Source organism: Tetrahymena thermophila (assembly GCF_000189635.1).
Source record: "Tetrahymena thermophila SB210 genomic scaffold scf_8254747, whole genome shotgun sequence".
NCBI classification, from domain to species: domain Eukaryota; phylum Ciliophora; class Oligohymenophorea; order Hymenostomatida; family Tetrahymenidae; genus Tetrahymena; species Tetrahymena thermophila.
In genome coordinates, this window is record NW_002476507.1 from 998,857 (window position 1) to 1,015,707 (window position 16,851).

The window sequence follows — 16,851 nt, forward strand, 5'->3', positions numbered from 1 at the left end:
TAAATACTTAGTATTTAAATAGAATTATGTGGAAAAACAATATTTTATTTTATTGCTATTACATATTTACTAGAGTTTTCAAATGAAATTAGATTTATATTTATAAAAATATTATTTAAGACATTACATTAAGAGTTGTGGATTAAAAAAGATTAGTTTTTAACAGAAATTTATAATGAAAAATTTCCACCTAAAACTTAGATACAAATGACGATTACTTATTTGTAAATTAAAAAATGCAGTCTCTTCAAAATATATTTTTATTCAAGATAAATCGTTTCAAATTCTAAAATCATAATCATTTTCAATAATATTTAATAAATTAATTGCCATATTTCACATTTGTTAATATTTGAAAGGAATAAAAAAGAAAAACTCTAAATTGTTAAGAAAATAAGTTATTATTTATAAAAAAGCAAGGATAGAAAATGTTGTAAATAATTTACTAAACATATAAATTAAAAATAAATTTTGTCAAATCATAATATATTAACAAAACTCTAAAGGCCTAAAATTATTTTTTTTAAAAATAAACAATTGAATTATTATCTACTCATTTAAAAAATTTTTAAATGAATTTTAGATGATAAAATGTAAATTAAATCAAAATAGCTGAAATAAATGTTAATAAATAAAGACAATATTGCTCATTTATATTAAATTATTTTTTGGATTATTAGTCAATTAATTTCTCTATTTGTTAGTAATAATTAATTTCAAGCAAAAAAATGTTGAAACTTAAAATTACTAATTTTAACTAATTTAAATTTCTCTTAAAATAATTTTTTTTAGAAGATTTAATAACATATAATTTTTTTTTTTATTTGAATTTTTTTTTTCACAATATGATTATATTTTATAAGGAGCATTGATAATTGTATTTTATGTATTTATTAATAGTACTAAATTTGAAAAGGCAGAAAAATAAATAAAATTTATTTTTTGAGAATAAGTGTAATATTTTCTTTTGGTTATTATGTTTTAAGGTCAAAAAATATATTGAAAAATCAAAATATAATTAATTTTGTTGATAACCAGTGCTTTATCTAATCATTAACTCACATAAAACTACAAAAAATTGAACATACCTCAATTTAACCCTTTTCTCAATTAAATCAGTTATCATATAATTGTTTTAAAGCAATATAAACTGAAAATATAAATTTAAATTTTTATCTTCTGATTTAAAAAACCACCATTAAATAAATATAAAAAATCTTAAAACCATTTTATATTAAATGATGTATTTAGGTATAAATTATGAAAGTTCTGTATAATTTAGAGCTAGTATTTTACTATTATTTAAGTTAAATATCACAATAAATATTCTAATATTTCTCAAAATAATCATTTTATGCATTAAATCATTTATTTATTTTATATTATTTTTAAAGTTATTATTAAACGAAAAATATGAAATTTAATTTTAATCTTCTGATTTGAAAAGTCAAGATTAAATAAATATAAAAAACTATCTACTATACATTATATTAAATGATGTATGCAGGTAGAAATTATGAAGGTACTGTATGATTTGAAGTAATCATTTTAATATATTTGCTTTTGAATAGCAATATAACAACTATTTTTTGATGGATTTTCTTTTTATATTTTTAAGTTAAAAAATAAAAAATAAAGAAACAAAGAATTAGTTTTAAATTTAGAAGTAGATCAAACAATCCCATATATTTATTTATTTTATTTAGCTTAAAACTATTGAATATAAAGATAATGTCAGAATATCAAGCAAACAAAGATAAAGATCATTCTATATAAATGTTTGAAACTCTTGAAAGTAATGCATAAAAATTTGAAGGATAGCTTAATTCATTTAAGAATTTAAATGTAGGTTCCTCTTTAGAAACACCAATTCCTATAGAGGCTGGTGGAATGCAAAGAAGAATAAAATAATCCTAATATAACTCGAAACTAGATAATAGCCTCAATGGCGAAACTAGTTATTTTTACAACCCTTATTAGATTCCTCCTAATTGGAAACTAGCTGAGATACATAAGAGAGCGACTTAAGTAGGTAAACCTAAAAAATAGTTCGAATCATTTAAAAATAGTGAAGTTTGTCCATGCTGTGGTTTTCAGCTCTACAAACGATAAATCAATATGATGGATAATTATATGCTCCTTTCCTTTCTTGGCTCAGGATATCCCTTATTTTTTAGTTTTGCAAAATATTGTATATATATACTAGCTACTATACTACTTACATCTGGATTTTATAATTTATGGACTAATTACTAAGGAAATTATTGTGCAACAAAAAAGCAAATTAAGCTAGGACTTCCTTATGCCTGCACAGCAGACTACATTTCCACTTTAACACTTATAAATAAAGCAAATAATGAAAAAGCAATAGCGATGCAAAATATTTTGAATTTGATAACGACTTTAATTTTAATTATTCTTTGTATTTTTTACAGATCTGAATAAAAATAAATTGATTATGATGTAGATGCAGAAGAAATTACTCCTGCAGATTACACTATTATGGTTAAGGGAATTCCATAAGATATGACAGAAAACTAGCTCAAAGAATATATGGTTGATTTTAGAAGAGAAGGTGAAGAAGATAGAGATCCTCTTGTTGTCGTTGATATTTGTTATGTGTATAATGTGAAAAATGTAAAAAATGTAGAAGATTAAATACATAAATTAGTAGAATAAAAGAAAGCGGCACTTAAAAATATTGATGAAGACTCTGAAGAATTTAGGGTTTTAACAAATGAATGGGATGATAAGATTTATTATCAATTGTTATAAAGCATAAGTTACTTAAGATGTGTTAAAGATGATAAAACTCAGTTCACAGGTTATGCTTTTGTAAGTTTTGATTTAGAAGATGATAAGTAATATGTCCTATAAAGTACAGATTAAACACTTTGGGAAGCAATTTATGATTACTTTTTTTCACTTTCCCCTGAATTCAAAGAAATCAAACTGAAATAAACCAATTAAATTTTAGAAATAACTGAATCTCCTGAGCCTTTAGACATTATTTGGGAGAACTTGACTATGAAAGATAGCGAAAAATCTGGAATAAGACAAACTACACGTTATGCCACAATAGCGATTATAGCTGTTTGTGCTTACATTATTTATCTTCTAAATAAATATTAAAATGATAACAGTGATAACGAAGATAGCAATAACAGTGACCTTTCATTTACTAATCAAATACTTTAACAGTTTTCCTTCAATAATTTAATAACATCTGCTGCAATTATAGTTATTAATAACTTCGTTATCACTCTCTCATTCACTTATTTTGTTCATATTGAGTGCTACAATACACGTACAGTGTATAATGTATCACTAGCAAAAAGACTAACTATAGCTCTTTTTGTTAATAGTGCACTTGTTATCACCTTTATCAGTTTTTTCGTGACTAAAAATGTTTATTAAAAAGGAGGTCTTGTGTATACTACTTTTTATTATTTTGTTATAGATATATTTTTATCTTTTATTTCGTCTCTTATTGATGAAGATTACTATGTCTATCTAATCAAAAAGTGGTGGTATTCGAGACAAGGTAAGAAAAGCAGAATAACCTAAAAAGAAGCTCATGAAATTTACTAATTACCCAATCATTAAATTGAATTGTGTTATGCTGAATTGATGAATAACATGTGTATCTGTGTATTTTTCGCACCTGCAATTCCGATTGGTTTGGTTTTTCAACTAATAGGAATCTTCTTTTATTATTGGCTTACAAAATATTTTTTAATTAGATACAAGAGAATGGACTGTTAAATTAGTACAGCTCTATCACTTTAAATGACAAACTTTTTAGAAATGCTCATACCTACTTATTCTATATCATGTGCATTATTTGAATATAGTGCTTATGGTTAAATTTCAATTATATAAATTGTTACAATAGTAATAAGCGTCTTGTTTTCTGCTGTACCTGTTTAGGTTATCCTAGAATACATAATAGAATTCGATGTGCAAGTTGAAGATGTCAATTATATGAAAGCTATCCATTAATTTACCTCGACGTATAAAAGAGAAAATCCTTTTACTTCTTTTGAAAGGAGACATTTTTCTAGAAAATATAAAGATGAATCATTTATTTAGTTAGACTCTTGAGAAATAAATAAATAAAAATAGTTATCTTGCTTTTAAAATAAATAATTATCCAACTATAGATATACTTTTTAAATTTTTTACTATCATTGGATATATTTAGTTAATTTATCTATCTAAATAAAATATCTTTAAAATAATTTGTAAATATATTAAAATTATCTAACAAAATTGCAAATAAAATACTATATTATTAAAAATAAAAAAATATTTTCCTTTTTTATTCAAATTACCTTTATTTAAAGAAATCTAAGAATAATTTCTTAAAATTTGTTAAAAATTAGCTTAGTATTATATATAAGATATGTCCTTTTGCATCTTCAAGCATATAAACAAAATAAATAACTGTAAATAATTGACTAATGTATTAAAAATTTTATATGAAAAAGAGATAATAAGGATTGTAATGTATTCAATTATTTTAACATGTCATAACTTGAAACCTTTTTATTCCCTCTAGTTCATTTATCTATTGATTTTTCTTACTCTATCTATTATTATATCGTCACTGCGATTTCAAAGAAAGAAAGAGAAATATAAAATTTTTTTTTTTAATTGATATAATTAACTAATGGTAAAAATTTTAAGGAATAAAATTTAAATGTAATTTTTATTTATTATGCATTTTATTTTAAAAAGCAGCATTTTATCTGGAAGATTGTAGAAGAAAGAAAGAAAAAATTATTGCTAATGAAAAATAATTTAATTTAATGTTTTATCTTTAGCAAACGTTTTTTTTTATATAAAATATAAATAAAATATTTTTTGGGTGTTAATGAAATTGCTTTTTAAATTAAAATTTTACAATTCTTTCTATAATTTTTTTGGATTTCTTATTAGAAATAATTTCAGCAATAAACAGACAAAATAAATATACTGACCTCAAAAGTATTCGTTTCTTTTAACAATTAAATTTGAAAAGAATTTTAAATTTAATCATTTAGTAAAATGAAAATAATTGAATTATATTCATTATTGTTAATAATATTCAAATGAATAACTTAAGATATTAAAATCGTTTGAGTTTTCGCTATTTTTTTTTGTATTAATTTGATGCCTGTGACTCTTTTGATAGTATTAATTTAATTAAAATTATTTGAAATAATTAACTGTGATTTTTTTCTAATTAAGATTATATCTAATAATTAATTAATTAAAAAGGCTTTAGATACCAAGTTATTAAAATATAAAATGAGTTCTGCAACTATAAATAGCAGTACAAGTACTGGTTAAAGTAATAACAAATCCTTTGAAAAAGTCCCTCAATAAGTAGATTTTTAAAACGATAATAAATCAAATGATAATTAAGTTAGATAATCTAATGATAATCTTACTAAATCGACTGCATTGGAGCTCAGATTAACAGAAGAAATTCATATTTTAAAAAAATAAGTAAATATTCATAAAATGTTTGTTTTAGCAAATATCTATTTCGTTTATTTGCTTTAAAAGTACCTCTAACAAATATAATAAACTTTAAATTATAGATGAATCAAAAGGAGAACGAGTTCAAGAAGGATAAAGCTGTTTTAGAATAGAATATTGATTTGCTTAAGCTTTAGATTTAAGAATACAAGAAAAGAGAAGAGAATTTAAAGAAAATGAATGAAACTATAATGAATTCGCTAAATGATATTGCAAATTAAGGAAATAATGTAAATATATTTTTTATCCATAAAAGATAAAATACCTTAAAATTTTTGTTTAGAGTAAAATTTTCAAAGAGATACAGCTAAATTATGAGCAACATAACAAAGAATTAGTAGAATCAAGAACAAAGCTATAACTAACTATCAATAATCTTGAAAATGAAGTAAACTAATTTGTCTACTTAGCAGATTTTATGTTAATTATTATAATTGCTTTAATAGAATAGAGTACTTAAAGACTAACTGAATGAAATGAAATTATCAATGAAAGATTTAGAAATTGCAGTTGAAAAAGAAAAAATGAATAATGAAAGGGCTTTAGAAGCAAACTACTTAGATAGAACATAGATGGAAAACGATCTTTAGAAGTAGCATCTGATCACTGAAGAAGTTTTTTCAAAAGAAAAATTAGCTCTTGAAGCTAAATACTAAGAGTTAAATCATAATAAGGACTAATAAATTCTGGAGCAAAGAGAAAAATATGAAGAAAAAATTAGGCAATTACAAGCTAATTTTGAAAAGGTTTTTATTTTAAAATTTTTACTAATTTTAAATTAAGGCTGATTAATAGTAAAAGAGAGTGTTATTTATTTTTCTTGAGCTTTTTCACAAAAAATTAGAAATCTATTTATTAAATCTAATCATATAAATTAAATTACAGTTGAAATCGAATACTATTAATTCAAATATCAATTAATTAGCTTTAAAAAATTTTAAATCAAACTCAAATATTGTTTAAAGTATTTTTCAATTATTTAATTTAAAATATAGGAAAAAAATGCTCTTGAGCAAAGAATTTAAAAAAATCTAAATACCATACGCAAATATTAAACACATATTGAATAAAATGCGAGTATGAATTAATCAACACTACTTGCCAATCAAAGTAAAATGGATATATCTTGTATTAAAACAGAATCTGATATTGAGGTATATTTATATTTTAATAAAAATTGATAATCATTTTAAAATGAATTTTTATTTTTTTTAATAGTTAAGATCTGAAATTCTAAAGATAAATAATGAAAAAGCTAAACTTAATCTGGATTTATAACATCAAATACAATAAACTTATTAAAAAGATGAGCAAATACTCAAACTGTAATAAAGAATAAATGAACAAAACAAGCAATTAGAAGAACTTAAGTAAGTTTTGAAATTTTCATTTTATATAGACATTTAAAATAGTTTTTTACGAAGATAAAAGCTATCTTTTTATGAGGCAAATGGCGATAGCTCTTCAAGAACTTTCGTTTCCAGTAACAACCTTTAAGTTTAAAGAGATGTATAAACCACACCTCAAATAGAAAAATTAGTAAATAAATAAATATTACCAATTTCTTATTTTAATTTATTTTAGTAATCAAGTCCAATTTAGATTGATCGCAGTGCCTCTAGCATAAATCGTAACTAAAGAAGCATGTCAAATAATTTATAAGCTTAAAATAATTAGAACATGCCTTTATAGACTCAAAATAAAGCTTTAAGGGATTCGATGAAATAAAGTTTAATAAAATAGAGGGTTTCAAACAATAACTACAATAATATAATGTTAGATTGTATTGATGATTCTAAAGCAACAAATGTATATTAGTCTTAAATACACTAAAATGGATTATCAGAAATTTAATAGCAAGAATATGACACCTCATTAGAAAATATTGCTATATAGTCTTATCCATAAACTTAAACTAATTAAATGTTCAATAATTCTTAATTGTAATAGTAATTACCTAACAATGTTTATTTGCAATTGTAACAATAGTTCCTAATGAGCTAAGACGGTAGCATTCTATAAGATACTTAACAGCAATAGTAATTATACGCTTTATAACAGTCATCTAATAATATTTTCAATCAAAGTTAAATCATGAACAATTATGTATAACCATTTTAGCATTCTGTTGAAAATAATAATGTCCCTGAGCCTTTGACTGATATAAACTAACTCAATAATTAGTATGGAAACCAAGTAATCCTTTAACCTATGGAAGGATAAATTTACACTCCTAATTAGGATAAATATGTTAACTTTAATAACAATTAACAAGAAATAGACGTTTTCAGCTAAAAGTTTATTCCTTAAAATAATATTCAAGTAAAATTATTAAATAAATAAAATTCTATTTTAACTAAAATTTTTAAAATTAGGAGTTTAATGAAACATAAAATGAAAGTAGGAAAAGAACAAAGAAGAGTTAACATGATTAAGAAAACAGGAATTAATCACCGATTGTGAATACTTATTATAACAATTAAAACCATAAAAATAGCTAAATTAATAGAAATTAAAGCACTTCACCCATGATTATGAACGATGTTACTGCTGAAATGATATAATAAGATAGAAGCTTATAAAATATTACTAATTAAAGCCAATTTATATAGAGAAATGGTAGCAATAATAACTTAAACAATAATTACAAAACATTGCTTCTGTGCGAGAATTGTGGATAGTGTTTCATGCCTAATGATTTGGTAGATCATATGGCTTAGTGCAATTCATAAATTCAACAACATTTGAATATGACTCAATAACAACTTAACATGACTCAACATCAATAATCAATTCTTTTAGATAAAACTTAATTAATATAGCAATAATAATAGTAGTCAGAAGAATAAAGTGAAAATTTTTATAAAATAATAAATAGTCTAAATTATGAAAAATAACTTGTAGAATAAAAATTGCTAATATTAGAAAATCATTTAAAAAATAGTGAAAATGCAAATGGTATAGTTGCATAGGATCGTGATCGCTTAAAATAAGAATTAGACAATATTATGCTTGAGCTAGGTAAAGCTAAAATGAACTAAGTGGTATAAAATGAAGAATAGGTAGCATGCACTGTTGCTTTGAAAAATGAAATCAAGTTTTTGATCAACAAGTTACTTAAGGCAAAAGGTAAATTATCTGAAAACAATACCACCACTAATCTTAATCAGACTTAAAATGTTGAAAATATTTCTTATTTTAATGATCAATTTAATTAATCTCAAAGTTAATATAACCAAAAATAAAATTTGAATAGGAAAGACTATTCTTCTTTCTCCATAAAAGGATGTGTTGATTTCAACACTTATTAAAATAATATAAATTAATCATAATGCTTGATAGACTCTACTTGTCTAAGGGAGTCAAATTTGATGAATCCAAACATTAATAAAAGTATTAACTTTGATCAGAACTAGTTCTACACATAAAATCAAGTCAAATAAGTTGGTATGCAATAAAACATGAATCATGTAAAGAAATCATAGTAATTAAATTAAAGGTCCATTAACAATATATCAAATATTTCTTAAAACAGTTATTTTTGATTATAATTTGATTGCCAATAATTTATATTAAGACATTTTATGTGGAATACATTACAAATGATAATTATATATATATATTCAATTATTAAAATTTACTTTTCTTAATCAGCTAATCTTCATTTATACACAAAAAATATAATAACGAAAATTTTTGTTTTCAATAGCTTTAAAAATTAAAACAATTTATTTTATATAGGATAAAAATTGATGAAACAATTTTAAAAATAAATTAACATCTCAAACAAATCATTTTTAAAAATTCATAATCTATTTTGAAAAGAACTTAAAAATTGTTTATGTAATATCCTTAATAAAAATAATTAAATCTGAAATTTCTACTCTATTATAAAAAAGTAAATGATCCATTTTTGGTAATGATTTTAATATAAAATTAATAACTGACATAAAAAACAAATTTAATTGATGTTATTATCTTATAATGACTTTAATATTTAAATACTATTTATATTTTTAGCAAACATTTTGTTCACTTTGAAAGCTTTTTATCTTAACTTAATTTCGAAAACACTTTTATAAATACTCAAATTACAACATAATTTTTAAATTTTTCAACATTTCAAGCGTTTGACTTTTTTTCAGACTGTTCATTCTCACCATAATCTACACTTTCAACTCCATTAACTTCAGGGACATAATGCATAATCATTTTTTCTATTCCTTGCTTTAAAGTAACTTGAGAACTTGGACATCCACTGCAAGATCCCATCATTGTTAATGTTACGATGCCTGAAGGTTCATCGAAATTCCTGTAAATAACATCACCACCGTCATCTTGAACTAATGGTCTAATACGTGTATCAATAATTTCTTTAATCATTTAAACTGCCTCGCTATCATCATCTTTTATTTTAGTATCTTCTCTCTCTGGCTCATCTGTGAAAAGTGGAGTAGTTCCTGTAAATTGTTCTGTAATTAATGAAAATATTTATGGCTTTAACTCATTCCAATCAGCATCCTCTTTTTTAGAGATAGAAATATAATCTTTGCCATAAAAAACTCTGTTAACTCCATCTATTGTGAATAACTTCTTTGCTAAAGGGGAAACATGAGCATATCTAGCAGCTATAAAATCTAAAGTTGTACCATCATTCATAACAGTTTTTCCACTTGGAACAAACTTCAAAAAGTTAGGATTAGGTGTTGACTTGGCTTAAATAAATAAATTCATTATATTTTTGAAATTTAACTGCTTGAATTGCTTCAACAAATACTAGTTAGCTCTATAACCAATCATTTTAATATTCCTATAATATGTTGATAATATTTTTTTGAAAATTTAATTATTTATATGATTCTTTCTTTCTTCTCTTGACTAAATGAATATAAGTGAATTTATAATAAATATTCATTCATACATTCTAAGCTTTTAAAGTTTCCAATTCATTCTTTTTCTTTAAAATACTATCAGTCAATATCTATTTTTTATTAAATTTTAGAAAATTTTCATGAAATTTCTTTTTTTATGATAAAAAATCTAATTTAATACTAAAGAGATATTATTACTTACTTACAAATTTGTTTTTTATTTAGAGTTTACTTATAATAATTTTATTACTTAGTGTATTCTCTTACTTATATCACTATTTCAAATAAACTAAACTAAATTTCTTCTTAAAATATTATTTTAAATAAATAAAAAACTATTTGGAATGCATCTATTAGTTACTAATTTAATAAAACAATATTTAGGCAAATATTTAATATTCCATAATTTTTATTTCAACAATTAAAATTAAATAAAGAAAAAAGGCGCTTAATTTAAATAAATACTAAAAAATTTGAACTCACACTATTCTTTTTCACTAATCTCAAATGGAAGGAAAAAACAGTTTAAATGTTATCCTTAAGAAAAAACCTATGCCATATAATATTTGTCAGATTTATAATATATGATATTAATGTCTCAAACAAATATGTATATAGAATTTTAATTTATTTCCTGATAAATAAATAGATAAGAAATTCTAAAATAATCTTCACATACTATAAAAAAATAAGTGAAAAAAAGTTAATTAAAAATAATATTAGAAAAAACTTAGCTTAAGCTAAAGAAAAATATAATTACAAACAATTTTTAAATTTTTCTAAAAAAGGAAATCTAAAAATAAGTAAAGGTATAAGGAAAGATATTTATGAAAGGAAACTAGCAAAATCGTCATCTTGTTTGGCAAAAAGTATCTGAAATCAAAGGCTTCTAGGTTTTATGCTTGGATTGCAGAGTTTTTTTCGATAACTAAAGAAATCCAAATAACTCTAATAATTCAAGTAGTATTGTTTCGCACTTAATCTAATCAAAGCATAACAAGGTTCAGTTACTTATCAATTCAGGCATAGCAGTTTAAAAGCATATTGTTTGCTCATCATGTAAATTAGGGGATGTTTTTAAACTTTAAATTTATGATTATCCTCAAGGTATTCTACTGCTTTGTAATGAGTGTTCTTTTAAATTTATAAATTAAACTAAATTTAAATAAGATTCTGAGGTTAAGCACTCAACAGTTATCTAATAAAATGAAATCAATTCCATTCTTTTTGATGCAAAGAGGGTTTAATTAAATCCAGATATTCTACAGATAAACTAAAATAAAAAATCTAAAGTTTAATACATCAGAAAAGTTGATGTAGTAGAAGCAAATGCTGGACCACAAAATATTAGTTAAGCTTAATAATAAAAATCAACAAATAATTTAAATTAAAATCCCTAATTAATCGGATCAGATAAAATATAAAATAAAAATTAAAATGCATCTCAAGAGTAAAAAATTGAAAAACTTTTAAAAATTTAATGCTTAGATTGCAAATAATATTTTGACAACTAAAAAATAAATGGGTCTCTCAAAACAAGCATCATTAAGCATCTTACTAAATAGAATCATAATAGAATTACCTGTATATTAAACTAAAATTAATAAAAAAATATTACTCCAGATTGCTATAAATGCAAGAAAAGAAATGTTTTCGATTTAACAATATGTAAAGTTAATAATGAATAGTATTTACTATGCTCTTAATGTTTAAATAAAAGCAACGGCAGTTTATTTACTAATGATCCAAATATAGCTATGAAATTGGTCAGCACTTTTCCAAATGAACCACTTATTACTAATTATTCAATTAATTCTACTTTCCTTGATCAATTAACGAAGAGCGATTAACCTAAATAAATTTAATCAGATTAAACCTAATTAAATTAGTAATCTATCCCACAAAATATTTAAATAGGCTTAAATAATAATAATAATTAACTTTTAGTCAGTAATAACAGTAATAACGAAGATACATAAGTAAAGTGCCTTTAGTGTAATAATATATTTTAAAACTAAAGAAACAAGCATGACAGTGTAACTCAAATAGTCAAACATTTAAAAAAGTGTTCCCACAATAAAATAGAAATATAAGAAAAGGCAAGAAAAACTTCTTTTTCTACATTTAAATGCCTATCATGCAATTAAAACAACATTTTTGTTCTATTTATTGTAGAAATTGAATCATTTTACTTTGTTTTATGTAACTAATGTATAAATAGTAAGATGATTCAATTTTAAGGTAAAGACTCACAATCAATTGAAAAATGTAAGAAGTCTGCTATTGTGTAAAATGGATCAATAAATACTTTATTGATGAACCTGACCATCAAAAAAAAAGAATACTATCCAGTAAACAATGAGCACAAAAATTAACCTGACTAAAACTAAATAGGTATTATATATTAAAATAAAATAAATTATTAAAAAATATTTTTTATCAACTAGAATAAGATAATAATGATGATGATTATGATTTTTGCCTAAATGGAGGTAATGACAATCAAGTTTAAGTAGGTATGTTGAATGACCCTAAAACCTAAAATATCAATAATTAAGATAGAAATTTTGACTAGTCTCGCAATCTCCAATCAATCCAAGTTAATTCTAGAGAGGAAAAAAAAATTGAAATATTTAAAAATGTTGAAGCTTATTAACATTTTTTTAAAAAGATCTTAAATTAAGAATAATATGAAATATCTAAGTAGATATAATAAAGTGTTTTAACAACTAAAGCACTTATCTTATCAGAAAATCAGTAAAATAAATTCAAAGATTAATAATATTTTATTGTTATTTCTATTAAAATTTAGGTTGTAAATATAAGTTTCCTCCAACCATCTATTAAAATAGGGTAAAGAATTAAAAATTAAATGGGGTAATTTTAAATCCAAATTTTATGTAGAGAGTATTGATGATCATAAAATCGTTATTAAAATTTAAGATTCTAATAAATCTTTAAGTCGTTTCAAAGTAGGAAATGTAGTAGAAAATGTTTAAATAAAATTAATCAATCCTAAATAGATTTTTGAAAGAATACTGTAGGGAATTAACAAATTTTCAAGTCTAGAAGAATCTTTGTAAAAAAAAATACTTGGTTAATTTGAAAAGGATGATAAATCTATTAAAAGTGATGATTCATTAGAAATAATTGACGAATAAGCTCAATAAGATATAGCTTAGCTAAATTAAAGTTAGCTGTAAGCAATTTAGTCATCTCTCTCAAAAAATATTTCGCTGATTTAAGGTCCTCCAGGAACAGGAAAAACTGAAACAGCAGCTCAGCTAGTTTTAGAAATATGGTATAAAATTAACAAAAATTAACAAAACGAAAAGATTTTAGTTTGTGCTCCATCAAACTTAGCTGCAGATAACATTTCAGATAGGATTCATGCATAAAATAGAGAAATAAAAGTAATAAGAATAGTTTCTTAAGCTAGGTAAAGAGTAAAAGTTTCATATTAATTTCAAGATATAGTTCTGCATAAAGTACTAAAGAAAGAAGGTTTCTTTAATAAAAATAGTGTATTGAAAAGAGCAAAATAATTAATTGAAAATGCTGACGTCATTTGTACTACTTGCATTAATTCTGTAGATAAGTTTATAAAAGGTATTAGTTTTTCAACAGTAGTAATAGATGAAGCAAACTAGGCAATAGAACCAGAAACAATAATACCTCTTTAGCATTAAGCTAAAAAATTAATTTTGATAGGTGATCATAAATAATTGCCACCCATCATCTTAAGCATTTAAGCTTCAAAAGATGGGTTAAAAAGAAGTTTATTTTCAAGACTTGTTTAAGCTGGTCTTATCCCTTAATTTTTATCAATTCAGTATAGGATGCATCCAGAAATAAGAAAGTTAGCATCTTCTATATTCTATCAAAACTAGCTTAAAGATGGAGTTAATGAATAAGATAGAACTCCTACTCCGAAGTTCAATTGGCTAAATAATAAAATTCCTATCTAATTTTATGATGTCTAAGGTTAAGAAATTACTTTGTAAGATGGTAAAAGTTTTATAAACGAAGAAGAAGCAAAGCTTGTAAAAAGTTTAGTTTCTTAGCTTATATAAGCAGGTGTTAAAGATAATGATATTGGGATAATAACGCCTTATTTATCTTAATCTAATTATATAAGTTAATTAATAAAAAATAGCAATATTTTAATTGATACAACATACAGTTTCTAAGGACAAGAAAGAGACTACATAATAATTTCATGTGTAAGGATCAATAATTTTTAAAACTTAGGAATTTTAAGGACACCATAGCTGATTAACGTATCTATAACAAGAGCTAAGAGAGGTTTACTAATAGTTGGAAACAAGAAACATGTGAGTTATTCAAGATGGTGGAAACAAATCATTGATTATTTGGATAAATTAAAACTTATTTAAGAAATTAAAAAAGAGCCTATCGAAAATATTTATTCTATTGAGAACAATAAAATCATAAATAAAATTGATGAAAGGCTATGCTTCCATAAAAAAAGTTGACAGATACAATAATAATTTTTATTAAAACATATTTAAATTTTTTTAACAAACACCTATTTAATTTTATAGTTTCAAAAATGTCTGCTTTATAGTTAGTTAGTTTCTAATAAATATTGAAATTTATAAATTATTTTCTTTAACATTATACTACTACTATCTATCCTTCCCTACTTTTCTCCAAAATTTTTTACCTTAATATAAATTTGTCTTAATTGATAAGGGTTGATAGTATTCAAAATAATTATAAAAAAAATATTCAATTTTAAAGAATTGTAAATATTAATGTTTAGTAAATACCAATTTTAACTATTTTATTCAAAAATATATATTTTTTTTAGCTTTTAAATGCAATATAAATAGATTTTATGAGTGGATATTATAAGTGATAAAGTATTTTAACAAATATAAAATAAATTAATGGAAACAGATAATTAATTATTAGGATAATAATCGAATATCTATAAAATTATTGTATTACTCTATAAAAAAGGATTCTATAATATATTTAAGGAATATTTTGGAAAATTAAAGCATTTAATTAGCATGTTCATAATTTAGTTTTTATAGTAAATTATCTATGATTTTCTGAAATTTATTAAAATTATAGTTATTTATTAGTTAGTTTGTTTTTAAGTATTTTCTCTCAATTTAATTCATTTATTAAGTAAATCTATTAATTTAGCAGCTGTTGTTTCTATATTTAAGACAGATTCTTTTATTTAATTTCAATTTTCAAACTTAAATCATTTTTTAGTAGGGATAAATATACCTGTAACATTTTTTTATCCCCTAATTCTTGCCGCAAGAGCAAGATCTTTAGACATGAGAGTAACTCTTTTAGCATGGAGAGCACAAGCATTCGCATCTTCAAAAAATGAAACCATATAATCTTCTACAACTGTTTAAAGTAAAACCAGAGCAAAACTTGTCCATCTCAGCGAATCTTCTTCTGTCATTCTTGTAGAAATCTCTCTTATTAACCTCTAAAAGGGTAATTTTCTTATTAGCAATGATGGAGTCTAATTATATTATCTTAATTGCTTAAGGGCATTATCCCCTGGCCTAAATCTTCTAATAACTTTATCTCTTGCAGACTCATATTTTTCTCCTGATGACTCCCTTTTCTTTTTTGTACTTGCTTTATTTCTTTGGTCTTGAATATCTTTTTTGTTTTTTTCATTCCCTTATTAATTCCCAGCAGATTTAGATCTCAAATTATCCTATTTATTTTTTTTCAGGCTATCAGATCTCTATTAATTTTGATTTGAATTACTCCTCCTTTTTGGTTAATAAGCTTTCCTAGCCATTTGCAAGTAATCTTAAATATTAATTACTCTTATATTGTCTATTTATTCAACTTTTTATTAGAATTAGTATATTATCTTTTTAGTGATTGTTTGCACACACTTTTCTTAATTAAGTCATAAATAAGTCAGGAATATCAAAATTTAATCAGATTTATTTTCAAATTTAAAAAATTAAAATCCAAAATATTGATCGATCAGTCTTTCACAAAGCTAGTATTTTTGCAATCATTTTAGTTTGATTTATAATAATTTTTTTGATTGCGCTATTTTTAAATTTAAATCAATAGAAATTGAATATTTCAAAGTAATTTTTTTTTACAAAATCTTTTTGTAATCTTCACTTTAAAGAGATGTGTAATCTTTTATCAATTTAATAGACAAATAGAATTTTTTTGAGAAAATAAAATTAACTTTATATTTTTTACCTCAAAAAAATTTTTTTGTAATGCAATTTCTTTTATTATAATTTTGTAATATCAAATCTACAAACGCTTAAATTACATAAAGGTAAAATAAAAATAAATAAATAAATTTATTTAGCTGTAAAAATCATAATTTAATAGAAGATAACATAAAAGACAAAAAAGTAATAAATTTTTTAAATAATCTTTTTTGTTACAATTTAAAGCATTAAAACAATTTTTTAGTTGT

General features: G+C 22.7%; 5 protein-coding genes across 5 annotated transcripts; 3 read left to right on the forward strand and 2 right to left on the reverse strand. All coding sequences in view use genetic code 6, as the record gives it.

Moving 5' to 3' along the window:
• Window positions 1-1,776: 1,776 nt before the first annotated feature.
• On the forward strand, window positions 1,777-4,104 carry TTHERM_00146300 (transmembrane protein, putative; the record flags this gene model as incomplete). The annotated part of the gene is made up of 1 exon (XM_001011269.2): window positions 1,777-4,104. One exon carries the CDS (start codon window positions 1,777-1,779, stop codon window positions 4,102-4,104), a length of 2,328 nt encoding a protein of 775 aa, XP_001011269.2.
• Window positions 4,105-5,205: 1,101 nt separating this feature from the next.
• On the forward strand, window positions 5,206-9,071 carry TTHERM_00146310 (hypothetical protein; the record flags this gene model as incomplete). Its single annotated transcript, XM_001011270.2, has 9 exons — window positions 5,206-5,493; window positions 5,589-5,756; window positions 5,810-5,914; window positions 5,973-6,272; window positions 6,522-6,680; window positions 6,745-6,896; window positions 6,951-7,065; window positions 7,111-7,848; window positions 7,902-9,071. The coding sequence occupies exons 1-9, from the start codon at window positions 5,293-5,295 to the stop codon at window positions 9,069-9,071; spliced, it is 3,108 nt and encodes a 1,035-aa protein (XP_001011270.1). The 5' UTR covers window positions 5,206-5,292.
• A 577-nt stretch (window positions 9,072-9,648) lies between these two features.
• On the reverse strand, window positions 9,649-10,326 carry TTHERM_00146320 (NifU-like protein; the record flags this gene model as incomplete). The annotated part of the gene is made up of 1 exon (XM_001011271.1): window positions 9,649-10,326. The coding sequence occupies one exon, from the start codon at window positions 10,324-10,326 to the stop codon at window positions 9,649-9,651; it is 678 nt and encodes a 225-aa protein (XP_001011271.1).
• An 898-nt stretch (window positions 10,327-11,224) lies between these two features.
• TTHERM_00146330 (AAA domain protein) lies at window positions 11,225-14,893 on the forward strand (the record flags this gene model as incomplete). The annotated part of the gene is made up of 3 exons (XM_001011272.3): window positions 11,225-12,791; window positions 12,845-13,154; window positions 13,210-14,893. The coding sequence occupies 3 exons, from the start codon at window positions 11,225-11,227 to the stop codon at window positions 14,891-14,893; spliced, it is 3,561 nt and encodes a 1,186-aa protein (XP_001011272.2).
• Window positions 14,894-15,636: 743 nt separating this feature from the next.
• TTHERM_00146340 (histone H3-like centromeric protein A) lies at window positions 15,637-16,200 on the reverse strand (the record flags this gene model as incomplete). Its single annotated transcript, XM_001011273.1, has 1 exon — window positions 15,637-16,200. One exon carries the CDS (start codon window positions 16,198-16,200, stop codon window positions 15,637-15,639), a length of 564 nt encoding a protein of 187 aa, XP_001011273.1.
• Between the last annotated feature and the right edge of the window lie 651 nt (window positions 16,201-16,851).